General features: G+C 43.1%; 2 protein-coding genes across 12 annotated transcripts in view; both read left to right on the top strand.

The window, feature by feature from the left end:
* PRORP (protein only RNase P catalytic subunit) overlaps positions 1–5,905 on the top strand; it is a 163,818-nt gene extending 157,913 nt beyond the window's left edge. For 4 of the 8 annotated variants that reach the window (XM_033188277.1, XM_033188279.1, XM_033188281.1 and 1 more), the window contains 2 exons: positions 1,941–2,136; positions 5,260–5,905. In XM_033188277.1, the coding sequence (XP_033044168.1) occupies positions 1,941–2,136; positions 5,260–5,391 (328 nt within the window). In that variant the 3' untranslated portion in view covers positions 5,392–5,905. The remainder of the gene's footprint in view (positions 1–1,940; positions 2,137–5,259) is intronic. The other 4 variants (XM_033188278.1, XM_033188275.1, XM_033188280.1 and 1 more) reach the window with 2 other exon arrangements.
* A 3,870-nt stretch (positions 5,906–9,775) lies between these two features.
* Positions 9,776–27,557, top strand: part of PSMA6 (proteasome 20S subunit alpha 6) — a 42,270-nt gene continuing 24,488 nt past the window's right edge. For 2 of the 4 annotated variants that reach the window (XM_033188269.1, XM_033188268.1), the window contains exon 1: positions 24,686–24,944. In XM_033188269.1, coding sequence (XP_033044160.1) covers positions 24,869–24,944 — 76 coding nt within the window. In that variant the 5' untranslated portion in view covers positions 24,686–24,868. Of the gene's footprint in view, positions 9,937–24,685; positions 24,945–27,557 lie in introns of those variants that run through there. The other 2 variants (XM_033188270.1, XM_033188271.1) reach the window with 2 other exon arrangements.

Below are 27,557 nucleotides of genomic sequence, written 5' to 3'. Positions count from 1 at the left end.
TTTTCATATTGTTTATGCTAACAAAACTTTATTTCCAACTTCACTTAGATAATGAATGTATATGCCTCAGCCCCAAATCTAGGTTTCATAGTCTGAATGTGATAACTTCAAGATTTGTCAGTATTCTCCAAATCATTTATTTTATTTTATTGAGACGGAGTCTCGCTCTGTCACCCAGGCTGGAGTAGTACAGTGGCATAATCTTGACTCACTGCAACCTCCGCCTCCCGGGTTCAAGCAATTCTCCTGCCTCAACCTCCCAAGTAGCTGGGATTACAGGCACCCGCCACCATGCCCAGCTAATTTTTTTATTTTTAGTAGAGATGGAGTTTCACCATGTTGGCCGGGCTGGTCTCGAACTCCTGACCTCGTGATCCACCTGCCTCAGCCTCCCAAAGTGCTAGGATTACAGGCATGAGCCACCTCGCCTGGCCCCCAAATCATTTATTATTTAAAAAGTGCAATGGTTCTCAATGCATAAAGCAAGGGAGAAGCAAACCTCTCATCCAGTTCCCAAACCACATCCCTTCTTTTTTTAGCTGGAAGATGGTGCTTCCATTTCTCCAAGAGCAGAAGACCTAATGGCAACATGGGGTAGACAGTAAGATTGCAGGCTTGGGAATTAGTTTACCCAGGTTGAGATCATGGCACTGCCACTCCCAGTTTGGGAAAAGTGTTTCCTTTCTCTCTGTCTTCCTTATCTCCTGTGTAACCTTTATGGGGTTGTTTTAAGGATTAAATAAGATAATACCTGTAAATAACTCATGTAAAACTCTTGGCACAGCACCAAGTACATGGAAAACATTTATGTTAGTTGCTGTCATGATCATTATTGTTTTCCTTGTATGGAAGAATTACATAAATTTGAAGCGTTATGACCAAGAAACCTGTTGGAAAGTGGTCTCACTGCTTGGTTTGGGGTCTGTATTTGTTGCATCAGCTGAAGTTCCAAACTCAATTGTAACGATCAATTCACTGACCTTCTGTGGCTTTGGATTTGAATATTTAAATGTTTATCACTAAATCTGTTTTCCACTAATGTACTAAAGAAGCTTTTCAAACATACACTAGAGAGAATAATATAGTGAATAGCGAGTCGCCATGTAACTGTCACCCAGCTCCAACAATTACCATCATTTTGCTAATTTTGTTCTATAAACCACACACTTTTTTTCTTTTTCTTTTTTTCCTGGAGAGTTATAAGGCACATTTCATCATTTTATCATTTCACTTGAAATACTTCAGGATAAAGAAAACTTTAAATGGTCCTATTTAGGGTCATTTGAATCAAGGCATAGGGCATATCACAAGTTGCAGTCTGAATCTCCTAAAGCAAGGTCGTTACTGCCATTTTTACAGCACATTTATTAAAATGATAAGTGCTAAGGTTGATGGTCTGTTGGAGGCTTTGAGTCACTGGCTCTTACCAAAGAAGATGTTTTGGGGTGCTGATCCAGGTGACTGTCTAGAAGCTGCTCTGAAATACCAGTTCAGCTTCAGGGGCAGCCAGTTGTTTGGTGGCTTGCAAGAAAGTCTCATCCTGCCCTAGTAGTGTTTTGGGTGTTTCTTGAATTTGGGTGAAGAGAGAGGGAAAAGGTGTGCTCTGTGATAGATAAGGCAAATAGGAAAAATGCCCAAAGAGAAGCAACTTTTAAGTGTGAGGAGAGCACTGTTAGAATTCATTGTTCTAGTGGATGAGTCCAGTAAGCTGTGAGAATCCCAGGCATAGCATTCCATTCCCCTCAGCTTTCCATCTGTGTTCTAGATGGTATTGCTTACCAGCTAAGGACTTTCAGGTAGTTCTTAAGTATTACTAGGATCATGCTGGTCAAGAATTCAGAGGCACCTCCAAGGAAAGTAAGTAAAAAGTGTAGCGAAAAAACGCTGTCTTCTGCCTCTTCAGCTGTGCTTGATTGTGTTCTTTCTTATGCCTGGTTCAGCTCGAAGGATGATCCATTCCTTCTGTATGCCACACTGCACTCCGGGAATCACTGCAGGTTTATCACAAAAGACCTGATGCGGGACCACAAGGCCTGTCTGCCTGATCCCAAGACCCAACGCTTGTTTTTTAAGTGGCAGCAGGGACATCAGCTAGCAATTATAAATGGGTTTCCAGGATCAAAACTGACCTTTCAGGTAATGGTATCTGTTCTCTATGTAATATTAACAGAGTCAAGTATACAGTAAGAATGTGGCATAGAAAAAGAGTGTCACAACTAATTGAAGGTTCTAAATGCTTTATTTTTCTCAGTTTTAGGTTAGTATTTGTTACTAGCCAGTTCCTAGAAAGAGTCTGCTAAAAGTTTTCATAGGCCAACCTCAAATTAATTAAAACATTTAGGGGCCGGGCACGGTGGCTCACGCCTGTAATCCCAGCACTTTGGGAGGCCAAGGTAGGCAAATCACGAGGTCAGGAGATCGAGACCATCCTGGCTAACATGGTGAAACCCCGTCTCTACCAAAAATACAAAACAAACAAAAAAAATTAGCCAGGTGTGTTGGCGTGTGCCTGTAATCCCAGCTACTCAGGAGGCTGAGGCAGGAGAATGGTATGAACCCTGGAGGCAGAGCTTGCAGTGAGCTGAGATCACGCCACTGCACTCCAGCCTGGGTGACAGAGCAAGACGCCGTCTCAAAAACAAAAACCAAAAAACATTTAGGATATCACCAATTTTGACTTCAATTAATTATGTCATAAATTATAACTTTTTTTTTATTTTTGGAGATGTAGTCTTGCTCTGTCGCCCAGGCTGAAGTGCAGTGGCACAATCTCGGCTCACTACAGCCTCTGCCTCCTGGGTTCAAGCGATTCTCCTGCCTCAGCCTCCTGAGTAGCTGGGACTACAGGCACATGCCAACACGCCCAGCTAATTTTCGTATTTTTAGTAGAGACGGGGTTTCACCATGTTGGTCAGGCTGGTCTTGAACTTCTGACCTCATAATCCGCCCACCTCGGCCTCCCAAAGTGCTGGGATTACAGGTGTGAGCCACCGTACCCTGCCATAAGTTATGATTTCTTATATATGTTTTTATTTTTGTTTATTTGCAATAGCTCAAATTACTTATTTCTTATCGTTTGTTACACTTTTAAGTAATTTGTTTTCCCTGTTTAATTCATTTCTATGACACAGTCTCAATTGAATTCTTTGATTCTAGTTAAGATATCTATAATATAAGGACACATCTTGTGTGAAAGCAAAGGGAGAGAATCCAAAGTGAGTTATTACAGAAAAGTACACTGGCCTGTGGTACAACAAATAAGGTTCAATGGTCAGAAAATGTTGGCCAGGCGTGATGGCTCACGCCGGTAATCTCAGCACTTTGGGAGGCCAAGGCGGGTGGATCACTTGAGGTCAGGAGTTGAAGACAAGCCTTGCCAACATAGTGAAACCTCATCTCTACTAAAAATACAAAAATTAGCCAGGCATGGTGGCGTGTGCCTGTAATCCCAGCTACACGGGAGGCTGAGGTACAAGAATTGCTTGAACCCGGGAGGTGAAGGTTTCAGTGAACTGAGATTGTGCCACTGCACTCCAGCCTGGGTGACAGAGCAAGACTCCGTCTCAAAAAAAAAAACGGAGTTTAGGGGAGTGGGGAGATGTTGGTCAAAGGAGAAAAAATTTCAGTTAGATAAGAGGAATAAGTTCCATGATGACTGTAGTTAATAATTAATAACAATGTATTGTATCCTTGAAAATTGCTAAGAGTAGATTTTAAGTGTTCTCACCACAAAAATTGTAAATATATAAGGTAATGCTCATGTTAATTAGCTCAATTTAGCTATTCTACAATGTATGCATATTTCAAAAACATGCTGTACATGATAAATATGTATAATTGTTATTTGTCAATTTAAAAATAAGAAAGAATGGCTGGGTGTAGTGGCTCACTTGTGTAATTCCAGCACTTTGGGAGGCCCGAAGCAGGAGGATTGCCTGAGCCTAGGAGTTTAAGACTAGGCTGGGCAACATGGTAAGACCCTGTCTCTATAAAAGTAAATAAATAAGAATATCCAAAACAATAGATTTGTAGTAAATATGGTATCAAATGATACCATAGTGATTCAAGATATAGTTGAAGAACTATTAATTTTTTTTTTGAGACGGAGTCGCGCTCTGTCGCCCAGGCTGGAGTGCAGTGGCTGGATCTCAGCTCACTGCAAGCTCCGCCTCCCGGGTTTATGCCTTTCTCCTGCCTCAGCCTCCCCAGTAGCTGGGACTAGAGGCGCCCACCACCTCACCCGGCTAGTTTTTTTTGTATTTTTTAGTAGAGACGGGGTTTCACCAGGTTAGCCAGGATGGTCTCGATCTCCTGACCTCGTGATCCGCCCGTCTCGGCCTCCCAAAGTGCTGGGATTACAGGCTTGAGCCACCACGCCTGGCCAAGAACTATTAATTCTTAAGTATAATAAAGGTATACAGATATTGATCTTACATTTATAAAATAAAACCTTATTTCTTAGAGATACATACTGAAGTATTACAGAAGAAATTACATATCTGAGGTGGAGGGGGCACCATATGGATGAAATAAGACTAGAGATGAATTGATAATGGCCAAACCTAGGTGATGAGTACATGGGAGTTCATGATACCATTTCTCTACTTTTGTATGCAATTGTTCCTTGGTATCCATGAGGAATTGGTCTCAGGACCTCTCACAGATACTAAAATCCTCAAATGCTCAAGTCCCTTATATAAAATGGCATAGTATTTGCATATAACCTACACACATCCTCCTGTATACTTTGAATCATCTGGATTATTTATAATACCTAATACAATGTAAATGCTATATAAATAGTTGTTTCTGTATTGTTTAGGGAATAATGCCAAGAAGAAAAAAAGTCTGTACATGTTCAGTTTTTTTGTTGTTGTTGTTTTTTGTTTTCAAATAATTTCAGTCCGTAGTGGTTTGCCAGGGATACAAAACCTGCAGTTATGGAAGGCTGACTGTATTTGAAATTTTTCACTCACACACACAAAACTGATGAGCCAACAAAAGAACATCTGTCTTACATAAATGTAATACTTCTATAGACAGTCTTTAGACTTAAAAATGAGACCCCTCAAAAAAAGAAACTCCTAATGCTAGGGCTCATCTTCACAGAGTTAGCTGCCCTTTGAAAATCCATTATTAAGTGAGATAATCCATTATTAGTATTCTTCTGAAGCAAACTTGAGAAGTGTCAGAAAGAGAAATGGCCAGGTAGCCCTTTAGTGTTGTTCTCAATGTTTTGTTCTCTTTTTAATTCAACAGCATATTCTCAGCTATGACACAGTGGTGCAAACAACTGGAGACTCGTGGCACATACCATATGATGAAGACCTGGTAGAAAGATATTCCTATGAAGTACCAACCAAATGGCTTTGCCTCCACCAAAAGACATAGAGACTCTTACCTCTATGCTAAGTTTGTGTTTGAGTACCCTCTGGGTTGGCATCAGAGGCTCTTGAGTTGGTGTTTGTTTAGAGCATTGCCTCTATCCTGAGGATAAAATGATTCTATTAACAGTGTTGACATTGATTTTTTAATGAAATGAGATAAAATATCTTTTCATAGCCAGCTGCATTTTTTTCCCCTAACATTTGTTTTTGGAGGCTTATCAAGAGTTGGAGAACTCAGTGTAGAGCAAAACCTACATTTCTCCTACTGGGCCAGCTATTCCACTTAGCTTGGGTGACAAGTAGTGCTTTTGTTATCCATTTTTTGCTACTTCTGACCTTGCCTTCCAGGCCTACCAATAGCAGAACCAATCCATCTGTCCCTGAGATACTCATGTTGTTTCAAATCCCTTCTCCGTCTTCTGACATAGTCTCATTCTCTATATGTTATGCCCTGTCCACATGGAATCATTTTATCGTCCTCTGTAATAAACTGGCCAAGATACTAAAAGCTTACTATTAATAGCAATTTTTAATTACTTATCATCCAATTATTTGGATTGGAGAAGAGGGGGCATTCACTCCTCTTTTTCTTATTTTTTTTTGGAAAAAGAGTCTCACCTAACTCTGTCACCAGGGCTGGAGTGCAGTGATGCGATCACAGCTCACTGCAGCCTCAAACTCCCAGGCTCAAGCAATCTTCCTACCTCAGCCCTCCTGAGTAATTGGGACTACAGGCATGTACCACCAGGCTTGGCTAATTTTTACATACTGTATTCAATAGTCAAGAACAGGCAAAAACTACTCTATTATGATAAAAATCAGAATAGTAATTGCCTGAGGAATTACTATTACTTATATCCCTTATAGGGATATAAGATAACTTTCTCGGGGTGATGGAAAGTTTCTTATATTGATTTGGGTAATAGTAATATAGCTATATGTATATATTAGTTAAAATTCCTCACAGTAAACATTTTAAATTGATACATTTACATTTATGACAATATACCTCAAAAAAAGTAAGTTGGAGTAAAAAAAGGTAATTATTTACATGAAATAAACAATGACCTCATTTACATCAAACCATATACATGTGTACATTTAGGGTATGTATTATGCACAGAGAAACAATTCAGGAAAATCCAAGGAGGGGACATTTTATCTTCTTACCCATTTACTGAATGCAACATTACTGGACACCAAGACAAAAGAGCTCTCCAGGAAAACATTGGATATATTGAGAGCATTAAAAGATACTGAGAAAGCCCTAATAAATTCAGTCTGTTTATTTTCCAAATTTCATAAACTACATACTTAGAAAACTGTGCTTTCAGCAAGCTAAACTTCTTTTTTAAGGAACTATCATAGTTTTAAGAAAAACATTTTAAGAAGACAAAAAGTATTTATTAAGCCCATCTAAAAGCCTAATGCAAATTCCCAAAAAAGGAGCACATAGAGATAGAGGAGGAGGCCAACGTGGTGCCTCACACCTGTTAATTCCAGCACTTTGGGAGGCCAAGACAGGAGGATCACTTTAGGCCCAGAGTTGGAGACCAGCCTGGGCAACATAGCAAGACCCTGTCTCTTTAAAAAAAAAAAAAAAAAAAGATGGAAGAAGCTACAAGAAGAACCTAGAACTTTAGAGCAGGAGTAAACCTTAGAGCATGTAAAGTCTATTTTGGAGATGAGGAACAGACCCAGAAAGATGACCTGGCTTCCCTGAGTCCCACGGCTAGTTAGTGCAGACATTTCAGCCATAACCCACCTCTTCTAATTCCCAAATACTCTTTCTTCCACTGGCACATAGAGATGGGGGAGGAGTCAGGGCATGGTGGCCCACACCTATAGTTCCAGCACTTTGGGAGGCTAAATGGGAGAATTGCTTGGAGCCAGGAGTTGGAGACCAGCCTAGGCAACATAGGGAGAGCCGTGACGACAAAAAATTTAAAGATTAGCTGGGCATGGTAGCACATGTCTGTGGTCCGAGCTACTCAGGAGGCTGAGGTGGGAGGATCACTTGAGCCCCAGAGGTCAACGCTGCAGTGAGCTATGATCATGCTACTACACTCCAGCCTGGGTGACAGAGCGAGACCCTGTCTCAAAGGGAGGGAGGTAAGAATGAGAGGAAGCAACACGGGAGTACATCTTTTAAGGGCCCAAGTATCCTGAATGGCTCACCAGTATAGAACATTGTGGTAGAGAAATTACATTTTAAAACAACTCTAATACCATTTAGAAACAAAACCCTAACTTCTGCTTGAGATAAACTGAGGTACATCAGTCCCTTGTCCAGGAGTGGGGAACCAGTGTAGGGTTGCTCAGAGTAAATTATGCTGCCACAGTGACCTTGCGGAGTACAGGGATTCCCTGAAGGAAGCCCTGGAACCAGACACTTAGGCTGCCCATTTGTGTTCTGATCATTTGAGTGAAAAAAAAAGCTACCTGTCAAGCAAGCTCCTGGACACCACGAGAAGAAGGAATTATTTTAAAAGTTGTACTCTTAAATCGTTAGTATCTTTAAAATCACTTGTGAACAGTGAAGGATTTGAAAGAGCATTGACTTTGCCACTTAAAAGTATTTCTAAAATACTTTGTGCTTGCCCCTGGCATTCTGAATGTATACTCTTTTCCTCCTGCTGTTCTCAGACCCAGTGAAAAGAAAATCTCAAGGGAGAAGGCTGAGTTTATTCTCTCAGGGGTCTGTTGGGACTACCTCATCTGAGGTGGCTTGTTCTTCATATGCAATTAATTTTCTCCTCAAGTCTGTACTTAAATATAATTACTGCTTCCTTGGTCCTCTAGCAGATTTCTCACCGTTTTGTTTTTGTTTTGAGACAGAGTCTTGATCTTTTATCTAGGCTGGAGTGCAACGGTATGATCTCGGTTCACTGCAACTTCTGCCTCCCGGGTTCAAGCAATTCTCATGCCTCTGCCTCTCGGACAGCTGGAATTACAGGTACGCGCCATGATGCCCGGCTAATTTTTCCTTTTTTAGTAGAGACAGGGTTTCTCCATGTTGCCCTGGTTGCTCTCAAACTCTTGGCCTCAGGTGATCCACCCGCCTCAGCCTCCCAAAGTGCTGGGATTACATGTGTGAGCCACCCGGCACAGCCTGAAATGAGGCATCTCTATAGTCCAGCAGCCCTACAGGAGGCAGGAGGGGAGCAAGAATAAGAAGGGAAATTTGTAGAAGGCACTTAGGAGTGAGCAGAAAGGAAATAGCACCAGCTTTTACCTGTGCAGTCCTGGCCAGTGACAAGCAGTCTGCTTAAGTCTATGCTAAATAAACAAAGGAAGTTCCATTTAGAGCTCTACATAGAGGAAGCCATAGAAAATAACAGGATGAAAATACAAGAGACAGGAACACAGATGAATAAATGTAATAAAATTTGAGAAATAATCTTTAATTTTCTTTCATCATCTCCATCTATACTTTTTCATGATTTTCTGACATTCCCTCTCCCCAAGTTTAGTTTTTTGTTTTTGGTTTTTTTGTTTTGTTTTGTTTTGTTTCATTTTTTGCCATTATTTGATCTGACGAGTGCTTCCAGAGGCTCTACTACATACACAACTTGCTTTTAAGTGGTAATTGAAATAAACAGGAAGACAATTATCTAGTCATGATGGCAGCTAAAAATAGTTTGTTTTGCTACTAGAGTGCCCTCAGAAGTATACTCCTATCTAATGGATTGAGCGATTATGATAACCGTGATAATTTGTTATAAATAGCAGTAACATGGGAAGGTTTTTTTTTTTGGTAACTTCTGACAAGAAATTTGATGTAGAGAGTTAATATCGAGCACATTAAAATGACTACCCCACTCATCTCTTCAGTGCTAAAAGCCAGCCCAAGAAGCAAATACTTAAGAAATCATTAGTAAGGGCTTTAATTTTGAATATGTTAAACATTAATTCATTTTAATGAGACCAGGTCAGGTTGCCTCATCACTCTCAGATGGACTAGACCATTATATAGATAACAAGTTCAGTTCACATCTAAATAGTTAAAGTGTACTATTAAAAGAAGTTTCCTGGCCAGGTGCGGTGACTCATGTCTGTAATCCCAGCACTTTGGAAGGCCGAGGCGGGCGGATCACCTGAGGTCAAGACATTGAGACCATCCTGGCCAATATGGTGAAACCCCGCCTCTACTAAAAATACAAAAATTAGCTGGGCGTGGTGGTGTGCACCTGTAGTTCCAGCTACTCAGGAGGCTGAGGCAGGAGAATTGCTTGAACCTGGGAGGCAGAGGTTGTAGTGAGCTGAGATTGCACCACTGTACTCCAGCCTGATGACAGAGCGAGACTCCATCTCAAAAATAAATAAATAAATAAATAAATAAATAATAAAAGAGGTTTCTTGTGCTTTCTATGACTGCATCAGAACAGAGAATGTCAGTATCCAATAGGATACCAATGGAATTCCCTGACAATTCCATCCATGTGGCCCTGCTGGAGCAGGGTAGTGTCCTAAGCTGGGAGAATGGGATGGAGCCTCCACCTCGTGAAGTAGCTTCCTTTGGAGGTGGCTATGGCACGTCTTCGGAGAGGTAAGTCCCTCACCCAGACTTGTTGCTTAGATGTACTTATATTACTGATTCTTTGAAAATAAATCATTCTTATATTTTATTCCTCTTTTCAATGACCTTGCTCTAGAATCCAAAGCTGCTTTTTTTTCTGTCCTGTATTCCATGACTGGACAGTCTATTGCTATTAAGTTGTTATACGTATATATTTTTCTATACATATATACTCATTTTTTATTTTTCTATACATATATACTTATTCTCTATGAACTCTTTGGTAACATGTTTTTTTTTCACCTGACAGAAAATGACAAATTTTCCCCATTCTTATAGTCACTGAATCCTCATGTATTCTTTTTGTGTGTGTTTGTGTGAGATGGAGTTTTGCTCTTCTAGCCCAGGCTAGAGTGCAATGGCGCGATCTCGGCTCATTGCAACCTCTGCCTCTCTGGTTCAAGCAGTTCTTCTGCCTCAGCCTCCTGAGTAGCTGGGATTACAGGCATGCGCCCCTATGCCCAGCTAATTTTGTATTTTTAGTAGAGACAGGGTTTCTCCATGTTGGTCAGGCTAGTCTCGAACTCCAGACCTCAGGTGATCCGCCCACCTCAGCCTCCCAAAGTGCTGGGATTACAGGTGTGAGCCACCGCACTCGGCCTCATGTATTCTAATAATTAATAATGTAAATTCATAAAAAGGGGCAGCCACCTTAAACTAGAGCATTGCTGGACACCATAAAATACTACTTGCATAGCTGTATACTCACAAATTTCTACTCAAGGCTTGCTCTGTTCAGAAGGAAATCTGTGTTCACAGAAGCTGAACCCTGATAGTAGCTATTGGCTCAAATTAAGGGTCACGTCCTTTGGCACTTAGTGCTATTCTGGTAGGAGTGGTCAAATCCTTGATGTAATGGGTCTTTTCTAAGTCAGGCCCTCTGATCTCCAACTCCTAAAAAAATAAACTCTGGTCAGACCATGTTTTTAAAGAGAACATCTAAGGAACAATTGCTGCTTTATACAGATAAAGAACGTTGTTTTTTTTTTTTTTTTTTTGAGACGGAGTCTCGCTCTGCCACCCAGGCTGGAGTGCAATGGCCGGATCTCAGCTCACTGCAAGCTCCGCCTCCCGGGTTTACGCTATTCTCCTGCCTCAGCCTCCCGAGTAGCTGGGACTACAGGCGCCCACTACCTCGCCCAGCTAGTTTTTTTGTATTCTTTTAGTAGAGACGAGGTTTCACCGTGTTAGCCAGGATGGTCTCGATCTCCTGACCTCGTGATCCGCCCGTCTCGGCCTCCCAAAGTGCTGGGATTACAGGCTTGAGCCACCGCGCCCGGCCAGAACGTTTTATTTTTTAAAGCAAATCATGTAACTCTTCGTTCATCAACCCACCAAGGAAGATTTATGTGAGGAAATCAGTATTGATTAGTTTGTACTTTATACATGTTATAAGAATGTACTTTTCGGCCTGGCATGGTGGCTCACTCCTGTAATCCCAGCCTTTTGGGAGGCCAAGGCAGGTGGATCACCTGAGGTCAGGAGTTCAAGGCCAGGCTGGCCAACATGGCAAAACCCTGTCTCTACTAAAAAATACAAAAAAAAAAAAATGTGCTTTTCTTCCACTCCCACTGCCAGTATCACCAGAGATTCCAACTCCATCCACATTTTGGTCTCATTGTTTCTTTTTTCTTTTTTTTTTCTTGAGTTGGAGTCTCACTCTGTCACCTAGGCTGGAGCACAGTGGCGTGATCTCAGCTCACTGCAATCTCCACCTCCTGGATTCAAGCGATTCTTAAGCCTCAGCCTCCCGAGTAGCTGGGATTATAGGCACGCACCATCATGCCCAGCTAATTTTTGTATTTTTAGTAGAGACAGGATTTCATCATGTTGGCCAAGCTGGTCTTGAACTCCTGACCTCAAGTGATCAGCCCACCTTGGCCTCCCAAAGTGCTGGGATTACAGGCATGAGCCACCGCACCCAGCCTGATCTCATTGTTTCTTAACTCCAGTCTCATGATTTGTTGTTGTTGTTGGTTCTAGAAATGGGGTCTCACTGTGTTGCTCAGGCTGCAGTGCAGTAGCTATTCACAGGTGTGGTCATAGCTCACTGAAGCCTCAAACTCCTGGGCTCAAGCAATCCTCCTACCTCAGCCTCCCAAGTAGCCAGGATTACAGGCACGCACAACCACGCTTAACTGATTTGGTGATTTTTGGCTCCCTATGAGATGGCCAACCTTTTTGATTAGTTTCAGGATTGTAAACTTTCAAGTTTCTTATTTTGTCCACAGCCTCCTTACCTGCCCCACTCCTTTAACCCAACCACCATTGGGTTAAATTCCCATTGACCGGTTCTTGGACATACCCCTTCCTCACCTAGGAAGCTTCTATTGCCCTTTCTCATCTGACTTTGCTTGCCTTTCTCCCTACCCTGCCTGTCAAAGCATTAATGAGAGGATAGCTTCAATAGCAGTGCAGATTCTTTCGTACTTTTTACCTCCTTTGATCTCCATCTTTTCAATTCTAAACCTTATTTTGAGTAGCCACAGACCATTCCACGTTCTCCACTCCTATATACCATAGTATTGCTAGAAAAGTCATGAAATTCCCATTCGTTTCCTGAAGGAGCTCTCCCAACCTTTGCAGTCTTAACTCTGCAAAAGTAAGTTGCAAGCAGCTAATCTCCTGGAGCCTTCATTTCCTTTTCTGTTAAGTGGGGAAGATAGGCCATCACAGTGCTTCTCAAATTTAATGGGCATAGAATCACCTGGGGATCCCACTCAAAATGGCGATTCTGATTCAGATCTGACATACCTCATGATGCCAGTGCTGCAGACTATAATTTGAGAAGTAAGGGCCTCAATGAGCTCCACAATTATATAAACAATAGTAATAAAACGACACCCGTGAGTCCAAGTCCTGAGTCAGTCACATCAGTCTCACGCTCAGCAGACTTAACCAGAAACTAAAAGCCATCTGTTGTGAACCTCTTCATCAATGTTTGCCTTTTCCAATAATTTTCCTCTTCTGAATTTTTTCTCCCTTTTCTTTCCTAGGTTACTTTAAAAAAAAAAAATTTTTTTTTTAGTTATAAAATAGAGACAGGATCAGGTTGGTCTTGAACTTTTGGTCTCTATCAGTCCTCCTGCCTTGGCCTCTCAAGGTCAAGGATTACAGGCATCAGCCACCACTCCTGGCCCTAGGTTACTTTTTCCACCTACTTCCATGCTGTTCCTTCTTGCTGAATTGGGATCTTGTTCTCAGTTAATCGTTTTCCTCCAACTGTTTCCCATTTACTTATAAATAGCTTTAGGCTTCTGACTGGACAAAACTGTGCTTTCCCAGAGACAGTTTAATAGCAACTTTCTCAAAAGAAGGCGTCATCTCTATCACTGGTTTCTTTCCAATTCTACATTTGCATCTGAGCAGCTTCACCTGAGACACTCAAACTGAACCACTTTGAAAACAGCTTATTCATAATAGTGTAATTGACAATAATGAAATTGGAAGTAACTATTCAAAATAAGGGAAGAAGTAAATAACTATAGTTTAATTTTTTATTTTTTGAGACAGGGTCCTGCTGTCACCCAGGCTGGAGTGCAGCAGCAGTGTGATCATGACTCACTGCAGCCTTGACCTCCTGGGTTCAAGCAATCCTCCTGCCTCAGCCTCCTGAATAGCTGGTACTACTGGCGTGCTGTACCACCCCCAGATAATTTTCTAACCTACTTGTAAATTAAAAAAAAAAAAATTTAGCGACAGGGTCTCACTATGTTTCCTAGGCTGGTCTTAAACTCCTGGCCTCAAGCAATCCACTTATCTCAGCTTTCTAGAGTGCTGGGATTACAGAAATGAGCCATTGCACCTAACCTAAACATAACTTTTAATGTTACAATGATTAAAATGATACTTTGTACTTTGGGAGGTCAAGGCAGGAGGATTTCTTGCGTCCAGGAGTTCAAGACCAGCCTGGGCAGCCTGGTGAGATTCCCCCCATCTCTACAAAAAAGACAAAAATTAGCTGGGCACGGTGGCATGTGTCTGTCATCTCAGCTACTCAGAAGGCTGAGGTAGGAGAATTGCTTGAGCCTGGGAGGCAGAGGTTGCAGTGAGCCAAGATTGAGCCATTGCACTCCAGCCTGGGCAACAGAGACCCCACAGGGTCAGGCTAGAGTGCAAAGGAAAGATCTCGGCTCACTGCAACCTCTGCCTCCTGGGCTCAAGCGATTATCCTTCCTCAGCCTCCCAAGTGGCTGGGACTACAGGCACATGCCACCACACCTGGCTAATTTCTTGTATTTTTTAGTGGAGACGGGGTTTCACCATGTTGGCCAGGCTGATCTCAAACTCCTAACCTCAGGTGTTCCATTCACCTTCACCTCCCAAAGTGCTGGGATTACAGGCGTGAGCCACCGTGCCCTGCTGATACTTTGTACATTGGCATAGAGTCAATGAAAAAGCAGCTCCAAAATGGTATGTCTAGTAAGATCCCATTTTTTAAATGAACGAAAGAAAATACTCAGCTAGTCAAGTGTGGTGGCTCACACCTGTAATCCTAACACTTTGGGAGGCTGAGGTGGGAGAATCTTTTGAGCCCAGGAGTACAAGACCAGCCGGGGCAACACAGGTAGACCCTATCTACAAAAAAAAGAGAGAGAGAGAGAGAGAGAGAGGGAGAGAGGGAGAGAGGGAGGGAGGGAGGGAGGGAGAGAGAGAGAGAGGAGAGAGAGAGAGGAGAGAGAGAGAGAGGGAGAGAGAGAGAGAGAGAGGAGAGAGAGGAGAGAGAAGAGAGAGAGAGAGAGAGAGAGAGAGAGAAAGAAAGAAAGAAAGAAAGAAAGAAAGAAAGAAAGAAAGAAAGAAAATACTTGGAGGAGAATGTCTGGAAGGAATAACATTTCATTGATTCTACAATGTTAATAGATATCTCTGGATGTTGGGTTGTGGATGATTTTTACTTCATCTTCTGCACAGTCTAAAATTTTTACAATAGGTGTAATAGGATATTAGACTAGAACTTTTCTTTTTCTTTTAGGAGATGGGGTCTCACTCTGTTGCCCAGGCTGGAGTGCCGTGATGCAATCATAGCTCACTGCAGCCTTGACCTCCTGGGCTCAAACAATTATCCTGCCTCAGCCTCCCAAGTAACTGGGACCATTGACACACACCCTATAAGGTGGACACCACCACACCTGGTTAATTTATTTTTTGTAGATACAGGGTTTTGCCACAATGCCCAAGCTGGTCTCAAACTCCTGGGCTCAAGCAGTCCTCCCAACTTGGCCTCCCAAAGTGCTGGGATTATAAATAGGCATGAGCCACGGCATCCAGCCTTTAAAAATTTCTTGCAGATAATCTCTCCTTTCCATTCCTGTTGCTACTTACCCCAGTTCAGACCTTCAAAAACTTTCACTTGGTCTATTATCAATAGCCTCCTGGCTGACGTCCCCAGTGACAGTTCCTCATAAATACAGCTACCAGGTTTATCTTCCCAAAGCATAATTCTAGTCTTGGCCACTCTCCTTGCTCAAAAACATTAAATGTCTCCCCATAGCCTTCCAACTAGATAGAGCATAAATTCCTTAGCTTAGTATCCAAGGCCAGCTCCTTTCATTTGTACCCTAATCCAAAACATTTTTTGTGTCCTAGTTAAGTTAGGCCATTGCCTAGCTTGCCCTAAACACAGGCTCTTTTCTTCTTCCTCTGTTTATTTATGCCACTCCCATTCCATGTTGCATTGTGGTACCTACCACATTGCTCCTAACATTGCTCTTAACACACCTGTTAAGAGTTCTCTCTGTCCTAAGCTGAGCTTGGACATGCATCTTCCAACAGGTAGTCTTACATTCCCTCTGGCCCATGAGCATATAAGGTCATTTTCTCATCTGTGCTGCTGTTACACATTTCCTTATGTACTACAGACTGCCTCATGTTAGCTTTGCTTTCATTCATGTTTCATCTTCCCCATGGAACTCTGGTGGGGATGCCATCAGGTTCATCTGTGTGTCTCCCAGAGCAGCTAGCCCAGCTTCTTGCCCAAAGAGGGGGCTCAGTAAATGTTGAATTACTTTGGAGAAGTTGTTTGAAAATGTCTTCCTGATTTTTACCTCTAAATGCCTACTTCTCCTTTAAGTGAATTCCCCTCTTGCTCCTTGGTATTTTGTGTGTGAGCTGGCTAAGTGGGAACTTAATCTGTGGTGTCTGATGCCTCACTGATCCTCAAAAAATAATAACTTCTCAATGCCATCCTCTATAATCATATGATATATTCAGTGAATTAAAGGTTTATTCATTAGACTTCTACTCTGTACATGGTACTGTAGTAACAAATAAAACTTGCAATGTACTTGTTTTTTTTTTTTTTTTGAGATGGAGTCTCACTCTTTTGCCCAGGCTGGAGTGCAGTGACATGATCTCGGCTCACTGCAAGCTCTGCCTCCTGGGTTCACGCCATTCTCCTGCCTCAGCCTCCCGAGTAGCTGGGACTACAGATGCCCGCCACCACGCCCGGCTAATTTTTTGTATTTTTAGTAGAGACGGGGTTTCACCGTGTTAGCCAGGATGGTCTTGATCTGCTGACCTCGTGATCCGCCCACCTCAGCCTCCCAAAGTGCTGGGATTACAGGTGTGAGCCACCACACCTGGCCTCTTGCTATGTACTTGTAAGACATCATCCCAGAGTTTTTAATCTTTGGAATGTTTCAGTGCCTAAATCTGCTGTCCGTGGTTGATTTTTGGAACTTGCCTTTGTTTCGCCATTATGGATGAAATACATTTAGAGTGAAGTTTGAGGATCTCAGCTGAGGTTCATCAAGTCATTCAAAAGCAAGTAGAAAATAAAACTGGAGTCAGGTGCAATGACTATAATCCCTTTGGGAGGCCAAGGCAGGAGGATTGCTTAAGCCCAGGAGTTCAAGACCAGCCTGGGCAATATAGTGAGACATCTCTACAAAAAAATTAAAAATCAGCCAAGCATGGTGGTGCATGCCTGTAGTCACAGCTACTTGGGAGGCTGAAGTGGTAGGATCACCTGGGAGGCAAAGGTTGCAGTGAGCCAAGATCGTACTACTGCACTCTAGCCAGGGTGACAGAGCAAAACTCTATCAAAAAAAAAAAAAAAAAAAAACTGTAGCACACTCTTGCTTTTCTATCAATAACTGGACTCTCAAGAACTAGTTTCTAAATTAGTGGCTGAAAATATTGGTCAAAATGATCAGAAACCTCATTCATTTGCATTTTCTCTCTCCCTCTCTCCAATTACCCTCAAGAGAATTTGGTTCATTCTGAGCATCACAGATGACTTAATTTTGTGGTAAGAAAATAGGAATTAGAGTAAGCCAATTAGGAAACCTCAAGGAAGAGGAAGTGTCTCTAGGCTAAAGGGAAGGCTGTTGAGTCTTATTTCCTCTCTGTTCTTGACTCACTTTCTTAGTGACCGGCCAATCTCTGCACCTCCCTTTCCCCACCCTCAGAAGCTGGGGGTGGGGATGGGGAATAGAGTGAATAAAGTCTAAATAAAGTTCATAAAGATTCCAAGATGTAGGGAGGCACCATGAAATAATTGATCTTGCACTCCCATCCCCCATCAACATTAATGGGTGAGGCTGCATGTGTGTGAGACATGATAGGTAAGAATTAGCTGCTTTCCAAATTAAGACAGTGAGTTTCACTTCTGAATAATAGCAGTGTGCAGTGCAGGCCCATGCAGTATCTGTTTGGTTTCATTCTTTACTAGGGATAGATTAAAGCGAAATAGCCGACAATTCAGGCCTTATTCATCAGTGGGCCCCCTTCTTTCCCAAAGAAGCTGAGTTCCAGTCAAATAGTAGGTGGCATAATTTCTATGTCTCTTAAGTGGGTATAGCATACTCATCTGTTTGAGAGAAGAAACTGAGATCATGGTCACCAAGTAATCTGTGGCAAGGCTCAGATTCAAACCCAGTGCTGCTGACAGAGCAGAACCTGGCCATTTCCTTTTTCTTTTTTTTTTTTTTTTTGAGACGGAGTCTCGCTCTGTTGCCCAGGCTGGAGTGCAGTGGCTGGATCTCAGCTCACTGCAAGCTCCACTTCCCGGGTTTACGCCATTCTCCTGCCTCAGCCTCCTGAGTAGCTGGGACTACAGGCGCCCACCACCTCGCCCGGCTAGTTTTTTGTATTTTTTTTTTTAGTAAAGACAGGGTTTCACCGTGTTAGCCAGGATGGTCTCGATCTCCTGACCTCATGATCTGCCCGTCTCGGCCTCCCAAAGTGCTGGGATTACAGGCTTGAGCCACCGCGCCCGGCCAACCTGGCCATTTTCAAAGTTCACGATATGACCGTTCCCTTCTCCCACCCTTCCCCATCTTATTTTTCAGTGGAACTTTTGCTGTTCTCTCAAGCTATAAAGGGCTTCCTGTGTTAACATGCCTAAGGGGAAGCTGTATGTTAAAAACCACCAACGGTTAAGCCCAAGCCAGCTGGGGTCTTCCGTTGTTTCTTCCAGTATTGTGGGGAGACCCATGAGAATTCTCAGTGTTTTTCAAAGTCCTTGGCTTCCAGAAACAAGAAGCTGAGCATCAGGTTCTCATTTAAGGCAGAGCTTGGAAAAACGAGAAACATCAAAAGTCGTAAGAGGGTAATACTGAAGTTATTATAGCTAAAAACAAGGTGAACTGAAAAGCTAAAGGTTTTGGCTCTATAGAGGGGTTCATGCATAGTTGTATTTAAATGTCCTTTGAGTTGAAGTGATACAAGTTTATTCCCTCCAAACCAAAGGACAGCATTTATTTTGGGGAATGGCTGAGAGAATCCAGGCACAGAACCACATTGACTGGTTAATAAGGGGATGGCACAGAAGGGAAATAATGATAGTTGTGTGACTGCTCTCTTGCTAAACACTGTATTGCATCCACCATTGGTACCAGAGGGTAGAAGAACCACACTAGATGTCACGGACAAGGGGGCAGAGGAATGTTGCTTTATTGGAATCTGTGGTTTGAAGGGCTTTGAAGGGTTTGAAGGGGTTTGAAGGGCTTATGAGAAGCATAACCTCATGTAAGTTGCCTCATGTAAGTCACAGAAGTCACACCCCAAACCACATTTGGTGCTCCATTTGTCCCTTTCCTTTACCCATAAATTTTTTTTTCTGTTTTTTTTTTTTTTATTTAAGTTCTAGGGTACATGTGCACAACGTGCAGGTTTGTTACATATGTATACTTGTGCCATGTTGGTGTGCTGCACCCATCAACTCATCAGCACCCATCAACTCATCATTTACATCAGGTATAACTCCCAATGCAATCCCTCCCCCCACCCCCTCCCCATAGTAGGCCCCGGTGTGTGAGGTTCCCCTTCCAGAGTCCAAGTGATCTCACTGTTCAATTCCCATCTATGAGTGAGAACATGCGGTGTTTGGTTTTCTGTTCTTGCGATAGTTTGCTGAGAATGATGGTTTCCAGCTGCATCCATGTCCCAAAGGACACAAACTCATCCTTTTTTATGGCTGCATAGTATTCCACGGTGTATATGTGCCACATTTTCTTAATCCAGTCTGTCACTGATCGACATTTGTCCTTTACCCATAAATTATAGAACTAGAGTAGAGAAATTTTGTACTCTTTTCTCCTTCTCCAACACTCATCCAGAATGACTGAAGTCCTAGGTAGCGAACCATAGCTACTGGGGTGCAGGAAGAACTGAAGGATCTGAGAAAGATAAAAAAGGGAAAGATAAAGAGCCAGGTTCTTCTCCTCAGGGAGGAAGCTCTGAATTAGTGAAAATCTGGCCAGAGTCCTACGTCTTTCTTTACCCAGAACTGCTACATCCCTAGCTCTGTCCTTGCTACAGCTGTCCTTTGGGGCCCCTTAACATCGGGAGACTCCCCTAAGATGTGTATTGCAAGTGGCCAACTCACAGGGCACTGTGTTTCAACACCTACTAATATCATGTGGAAACACAGCCTTCATTTTTCTATTCCCTGCCTCACTAAAACTGCCAGCAGAGCACCTTAAGCTAAGGGCTTACATTCTTATCTTGCCTTTAAACACCATGTGATTCAGCATGCCTGCAGTCTCTGGGAATCTACGCTGCCACTTTCTACCTTTGCCTTGTGGGTAACCCCTACCTTCCACCTACCTCCACCCCCAGGGGAGAATGTGGGCCTTGCCAAATGGAGGCCCCCAGGAGATTTTCCAAGACTCACGAGATGTCAAGTCATCTCTAAATTTTTTCAAAAAACCAGAAAGTCATTTCAAAAAGTCTAACTTGATGGCCCCACAGAGAGGAAGATCAAACTTTCCACACAGACACAGCAAGTCTGCCACCCAGGCTTGTGTTAGAGCTGCAGTATTGGTACCCAGACATTTCTGAAAGCTCCCTGACCTAGGGGAAAGTCCACCTGAGTGAGTAGTTTAGCTGCTGCCTGGAGCCCCATGGCACATATTTATGAAGTCAGCTTCCAGGGGATTTCCCTTTGTGATGGAATTGGCAAAGGTTTTGTCTTTCTGAAAGATTTCCCAGAGGAATTCATTTGCCTATGTGAAAAAATCTCAAATTCTAATATAAAATTTCTGACCTTTTAGGGTTTTGAAATTTGGATCTCTCATTTACTGATATATCTTTTTGAATAAAGAAAAACAATTAAACATAATAGAAAACCTAAACAGTGAGAATGCATATTCAACAAATGATCTGAGTGCTTACCTCAGGCTAGGCACTGTTTGGTATTGAGGATACACTGGTGAACAAAACAGATGTGGCTAGTTGGGCATGGTGGCTTATGCCTGTAATCCCAGCATTTTGGGAGGCCGAGGTAGGCGGATCACTTGAGGCCAGGAGTTTGAGACCAAACTGGCCAACATGGCAAAACCCTGTCTCTACTAAAAATACAAAAATTAACCAGGTGTGGTAGTGCATGCCTGTAATTCCAGCTTCTTGGGAGGCTCAGGCATGAGAAGCACTTGAACCCAGGAGGCAGAAGTTACAATGAGCCCAGATCGCACCATTGCACTCCAGCCTAGGCAACAGAGTGAGACTCCATCTCAAAAAATAAGCCAACAACAACAACAAAAACAGATGTGGCCACCACCCTCAAGGAGCCTGATTTTTTTTTTTTTTTTTTTTTGAGACAGAGTCTCGCTCTGTCGCCCAGGCTGGAGTGCAGTGGCCGGATCTCAGCTTACTGCAAGCTCTGCCTCCCGGGTTTATGCCATTCTCCTGCCTCAGCCTCCCAAGTAGCTGGGACTACAGGCGCCCCCCCAACCTCGCCCGGCTAGTTTTTTGTATTTTTTAGTAGAGACGGAGTTTCACCATGTTAGCCAGGATGGTCTCGATCTCCTGACCTCGTGATCCGCCCGTCTCGGCCTCCCAAAGTGCTGGGATTACAGACTTGAGCCACCGCGCCCAGCCAAGAAGCCTGATTTTTAATCCTAGCTTTCAGTTTATGTTTGTGTTGAAAATGAAGTTGATTCCTTCCAGGAAGTATCCTTAAGAGTATTAAAATATATACACCATCCAAAATCCTATGCCCAGCTTAAATATCACAAGAGGGGATGAAGATTTGTTTGAATGTGTGAAATAATTCTCATAGACTGCAAGGTGTGTGATATGAGTGATTTGAAATATCCCATCACAGCCCAGGCATGCTGGCTCACACCTGTAATCCCAGCACTTTGGGAGGCCAAGGCAGGAGGATTGCTTAAGCCAAGCTTGGCCAAGCCATGACCTGCAGGCCGCGTGTGGCCCAGGATATCTTTCAGTGTGGCCCAACACACATTTGTAAACATTCTTAAAACATTATGAGATTTTTTTGCAATTTTTTTTAGCGCATCAGTTATTATTAGTGTTAGTGTAGTTTATGTGTGGCTCAAGACAATTCTTCTTCCAATGTGGCCCAGGGAAGCCAAAAGATTGGACACTCCTGGCTTAAGCCTAGGAGTTTGATACCAACTAGTAACTGTCACAAATGGAATTTAAATTCAGATTCAAATAAAAAAGGATGAACTCCTAACTCCCAAGCCATAAGGGATTCATTCATTCAATTAATATTTATTGAGCACTTAATATATGCTGGTTATTGTTGAAGTTGCCTGTGCTGTATCAGTGAACAAAACAAAACTCCTTGCCATCGCAGAGGTTAAATTGGGGGTGAGAATGAGGGACAATAAACAGTGAATAAATTTATGATTTTTTTTTTTTGAAACAGGGTCTCACTCTATTGCCCAGACTGCAGTGCAGTGGCATGCTCTCAGCTCACTGCAACCCCCACCTCCAGGCTCAAGCGATTCTCCTGCCTCAACCTCTCCTGAGTAGCTGGGATTACAGATGCACACTGTTAATCCATGGCTAATTTTTGTATTTTTAGTAGAGATGGGGTTTCACCATGTTGGCGAGAGTGGTCTTTAACTCCTGACCTCAAATGATCCACCCACCTCAGCCTCCCAAAGTGCTGGGATTACAGGTGTGAGCCACCATGCCCAGCCTAAATTTATGAATTATGTAACAGAAAGAAAAAAGATACTCAGGAGGTTAAGGCCAAAGGATCCCTGCAGGCCTGGAGTTTGAGGCTGGCCTGGACAATACAGTGAAACCTAGTCTCTAAAAAAATTTTTTTTAAACTAGCCAGGAGTGTTGGTGTGCAGCTGCAGTCCCAGCTACGTGGGAGGCTGAGGCCAGAGGATCACTTGAGCACAGGTATTCAAGGGTGCAGTGATCATGCCACTGTACTTGTCTGGGTGAGAAAGCAATACCCCATTTTGAAAAAAACTAAAAAAGCCAGAATAACAGAGCAGGAACAAATAAAGACAGAGGGGGGAAGTATAAGGGAATTAATACCACTGCAAAGTTTTGGCTCTGAAGACTTGGAAAATGTGGTACAAGGGGCGGGAATTGACTTGAGAGGGAGTAGAGGAGATAAGGAGTTCTCTTTTAAACATGTGCAGTTTTGAGGTGCCATATGTCTTGATGTGAAAAATATCCCATTGGTAATTAGAGAAGATTCAGCTCCAGAGAAGGGTCCAGCTAGAGACCTAAATTTGGGAGACACCAGCATAGAGCTAGCTGTTGAGGCTGTGGGACTAAGTTCATCCTCCTAGCAGCCTTACCAAGAACTCTAACTATGACTATGCAGGCAAACAGTAGGAATTACAGTATACCAGGCTCTTTCAGAGTCTGAGAAGACAAAAGTCTTCAAAAGGTCAAGAGGAGTTGGTCCTGAGAGTAGGGACCTGAACCAGAAGCAAGGGAAAACTTTTATCAGTCCACTTGGGAACTAGCCAGTGCTGGAAAGTACCCTTTGTGCCAGATATGCTGTATGCATTTACCGTTTTCTTAACCATGTTTCAGTTTTGGATTTTTTAGATTAATAAAATTGAAATTAATTTTTAAAAACACTCGAGAGATTGGAATTCCCTTATGAGAGTCTTAGAACATTTTTCCTTTAAAATAGAAAGTGAGTTTAGGAAATACATTAAAGAGGTAAGAATCCCTACTTCAGTATTACAGCAGGCATTACAGTGCCACAAACATTAGTGTATCTTGCCTTCTTTATACACAAACCATCTGTATCTGGGGAGAAAAACAACTATTCTAACATTATGTTTTGCATTTTATATTCATTAAATAGTAGTGTGCCTTGGGGAAAGTCAAAATAGGCACAAATTTGCGATTTGAAAAGCCACCTGCTGTTCTCCGGGAGCTACCTCGCCAGCTTGGAATTGCTGTCATTAATCCATGCAACAACTAGCTGCCATAAGCCCCATCTCTTCAGCTCTAGTTCAGTATTAATCAAGGGTGCTTAACCTCATTACCCGTATTTCAACCTCAGTTCCACTTTCTTTTTTTTTGAGATAGATCTTCCTCTGTCGCCCAGGCTGGAGTGCAGTGGCGTGATCATAGCTCACTGCAGCCTGGATCTCCTGGGCTCAAGCCATCCTCCCACCTTAGCCCCCAGAGTAGCTGGGACTACTGGCGCGCGCCACCACGCCCAGCTAATTTTATTTTTTAGAGACGGGGCCTTCCTATGTTGGCCAGGCTGGAGTTCCACTTTCAAGACTAAAAGCCGGGCACGGTGGCTCACGCCTGTAATCCCAGCACTTTGGGAGGCCGAGGCAGGTGGATCACTTGGGCTCAGCAGTTCGAGAGCTGCCTGACCAACATGGTGAAACCCTGCCTCTACTAAAAATACAAAATTAGCCGGGCGTGGTGGCGCACGCCTGTAATCCTAGCTACTCGGGAGGCTGGTACAGGAGAATCGGTTGAACCCGGGATGGGGAGGTTGCAGTGAGACAAGATCGCGCCATTGCACTCCAGCCTGGGCAACAAGGGCGAAATTCCGTCTCAAAAAAAAAAAAAAAAAAAAGACTAAAAATTGTCGGGGCTGCTGGCCAAAGGAAGATCTTGCCTGGTTGTCAGAAAATAATGTTCTTTCCAGCGGCTACTTGAACCCGCTTCCTTCAGTGCCTAAATTTAACAGCTGCAGCTACTGCAGCTGCAACCTGTTTCCCCCGTAATAGGAACCAAAGTGGAGGGTAAAAGAGGTTAGGAAGAAGGCAAGCCAGCAGTCTGACCAGACACATAATACATGTAAGAGACTTGTTAATTACACGGGCTATTTAGGTCACATTGATAGGCAAATCACTATTCTGGGCCCCCAGGAAGGCTTTTCGTCCTTGCTATAGTCAATTCATTCTCCAGATGAAAGCCTGAAACCACCACGACCCAAGTTTCACCTCCAATCCACTCAAGAGGCCGGCTTGGCGCAAGCGCACACCTTGGAAGTCACCCCGCCCTCCATCCACCACCCCCGTGGGGGGCGGGGCCTCAGAACTCAGCGCTTGAACTGGCTCTGGAGCCAGTTTGGCGTGCAAGAGCGGAAGAAATGCGGCTGATACCCCGGAAGCAGTCGCTGCAACTTCCGGGAGGCGCTTGTACGCCTGGTGCGGGAGCTACGGGACCCAGGGATTGTGTTTGAAGTAGTGCTTCTACCAACATGTCCCGTGGTTCCAGCGCCGGTTTTGACCGCCACATTACTATTTTTTCACCCGAGGGTCGGCTCTACCAAGTAGGTGAGTGAACCAGGTTCGCCTGTGGTCCACCTGAATTGCCCTGTCATGGTACGGCCTGGAGCGAGCAGACGCGGCCCAAGTTTAGTCTGGGGCCGAAGCTGGGCCGGAGCTGGGAAGGGAGAACGGCTGAGGCTGGATTGAGCTCTGTGGTGTTTGCACCCCCGTCTGGACGCAGGGATCGGGGGCCTGAAGGCCTGGCTCTCTGCAGGGCGAGCGGCCACACTGTCTAGACCCAATGGAGAGTTAAGGAAGGTAGGGCTGTAATGCCTGACTCCGGCTTCCTGAGGCCCCTTCACTTATTGCTGGCGAGGCACAAGGCCTGTTTCTAAAGGGTAATTGATTCGTTAACGTCTCAACTAATATGCCTCCTCTCCGTTTTCCTTTGTTTGCAGCGTGGACTTCCTGTGGTTAATTCCACACAGGCATTCGGAGCCTGCTGTGTACCAGACACTGCTAGTCCTAGGAGATACAAAGATGAATGTTACCCCTCTTCCATACTGAAGCTCACAGCTTAGAGTGTCAGATACGTTAAACGAATAACAAAAATTAGAAGTGCCAATTTATAAGTATCTACAGAGTTCAAGACATCTTTGGGAAACTGATAGAATGAGTGACTCTCAGTTCTAGAGCTGCTCTTGAAATTGGCATCCCCTTTTTACCCACATCTGTTTGAATGCTCCAGTAATTTAAATGCCGATTCTGAGTTGTAGATGAGGTTCTGTGTACTAGTTTACTGAAGAACACCTGTAGTGGAAAGAAACTATCAGTTACTCGGAATAGGAATGTATTTTGTTGCGTTGAAATGGTGTCAAGGTTTAGGTTATGATTATAAGCCAGACCCTTGACCTCCTGCCATAGAGAATTTAGTGTCAGGAGAGCTTGATTTACATCTGGTCCGTGATAGTTTTATTTTTGAATGAGTTCAGTGGCTCCGTGCCTTGCACAGTAATATAAGCATCTGTGCTTGGAATCATAAGGAGAGAATTGGTCTGTAAATGAGGTTCTCTTCATCTGTAAATTTTAGAAATGAAGATAACTGGGAATGAAACTGCTCAGTGTATTACTGCATAGTGTATATAATGTAGCAAGAAACATCATGATGTTGGATAATTCAATAGCCCTTTTAATTTATCCCCAATTGAAAAACATGGTTAAGGATAGAACAAAGAGATAACTATCCTCAAGGAATTTTCATTTATTGTGTTAAATTCCTGAGTTTTAAATAATTTTCATATATCAGACTACTGCTTTCAGTATTCTATTCGTGATTTTTAATGTGTGAACAGGAAAAGTCACTCCAAGACCTATACTTTGTTTCTGTATACTGTATTGTGAAATCCAGCCATAAAACATAATCGTTAATGCTTCCCAGATTTGGTGAGTAGAAGGGCTGAACACAGTGTCATTGTGATAGTTTAAAAGATTTGGAAGAGAACATCTATCTGAAAACAAGTTCATTATCTAGACAGAATTTTTTTTTTTTTTTTTGAGCCTTTGAGACGAAACTTCACTCTTGTTGCCTAGGCTGGAGTGCAATGGCGGAATCTCGGCTTACCGCAACCCCCGCCCCCCGGGTTCAAGCAATTCTCCTGCCTCAGCCTCCTAAGTACTGGGATTACAGGCATGAGCCACCACGCCTGGCTAATTTTGTATTTTTAGTAGAGACAAGGCTTCTCCATGTTGATCTCGAACTCCCGACCTCAGGTGATCTACCCACCTCAGCCTCCCAAAGCGCTGGGATTACAGGCATGAGCACCCGGTCTAGCACCGGCCTAGACAGAATGATTTTAATCTCTGTGAATAACACACTCCCTCTGCTATTCAGGACATTAATTAGACATTGTTAGGAAAAAGAAAGTGAAAGAATAGTATGAGCAAGCAGTTTAGTGGTGAAGAGTTCAGGCCCTGGAGTCATGCCTGGATTCAAATATCTGCCCTGCTGCATACTAGCTGATATGGGCACTTGCCAGGCATGTAACCTTAGCCTTAGTTTCTCTTTCCAAAGTTGGGCTCATAATCATTCTTCCTTAAATGGTGGTTTTGAGGATTAACTAAGGCAATGTATGTAGAGTGCTTAACGTGTGCCTGCCGCATAGTAAATGCTCAGTGAATGTTATTAGATGCTTGTTTGATTCTTTGGCCCGCTTTGTTTTTCGGTCTATTAGATTGGTACCTCTGTATGGAATATTTCCCTTTTTATGGGTCCCTCCATGCTTAGTTCTCCAGTAAAATATATACATAATAGTAATATTCTTCAATACTGTCTGTTTATAAACTTTAGAATCCTCCAAAGACAAAACATGGAAGGATTACAGAATGCAAGTTGTTAACATTGACAGTAGGAAAATAATATTTTTAAAATGGGATGATGGTGAGGGGAGATTAATGAAAGGTAAGTATGCTCCTTCCATACTTGGGACTCAAAAGATAAATGTTGTCTGAAGTTCATATATCAAAAAATAGAGGTATACATTTAAAGTTATAATGCTTGGCCAGGTGTGGTGCCTCACGCCTGTAATCCCAGCACTTTGGGAGACCGAGGTGGGCAGATTACCTGAGGTTAGGAGTTGAAGACCAGCCTGACCAACATGGTGAAACTCTGTCTCTACTAAA

This window comes from Trachypithecus francoisi, unplaced genomic scaffold (genome assembly GCF_009764315.1).
Source record: "Trachypithecus francoisi isolate TF-2019V2 unplaced genomic scaffold, Tfra_2.0 Lachesis_group3, whole genome shotgun sequence".
Taxonomy (NCBI): Eukaryota; Metazoa; Chordata; class Mammalia; order Primates; family Cercopithecidae; genus Trachypithecus; species Trachypithecus francoisi.
Note: the sequence above shows the minus strand (reverse complement) of the source record. Positions and strands in the feature narration are given on the sequence as shown.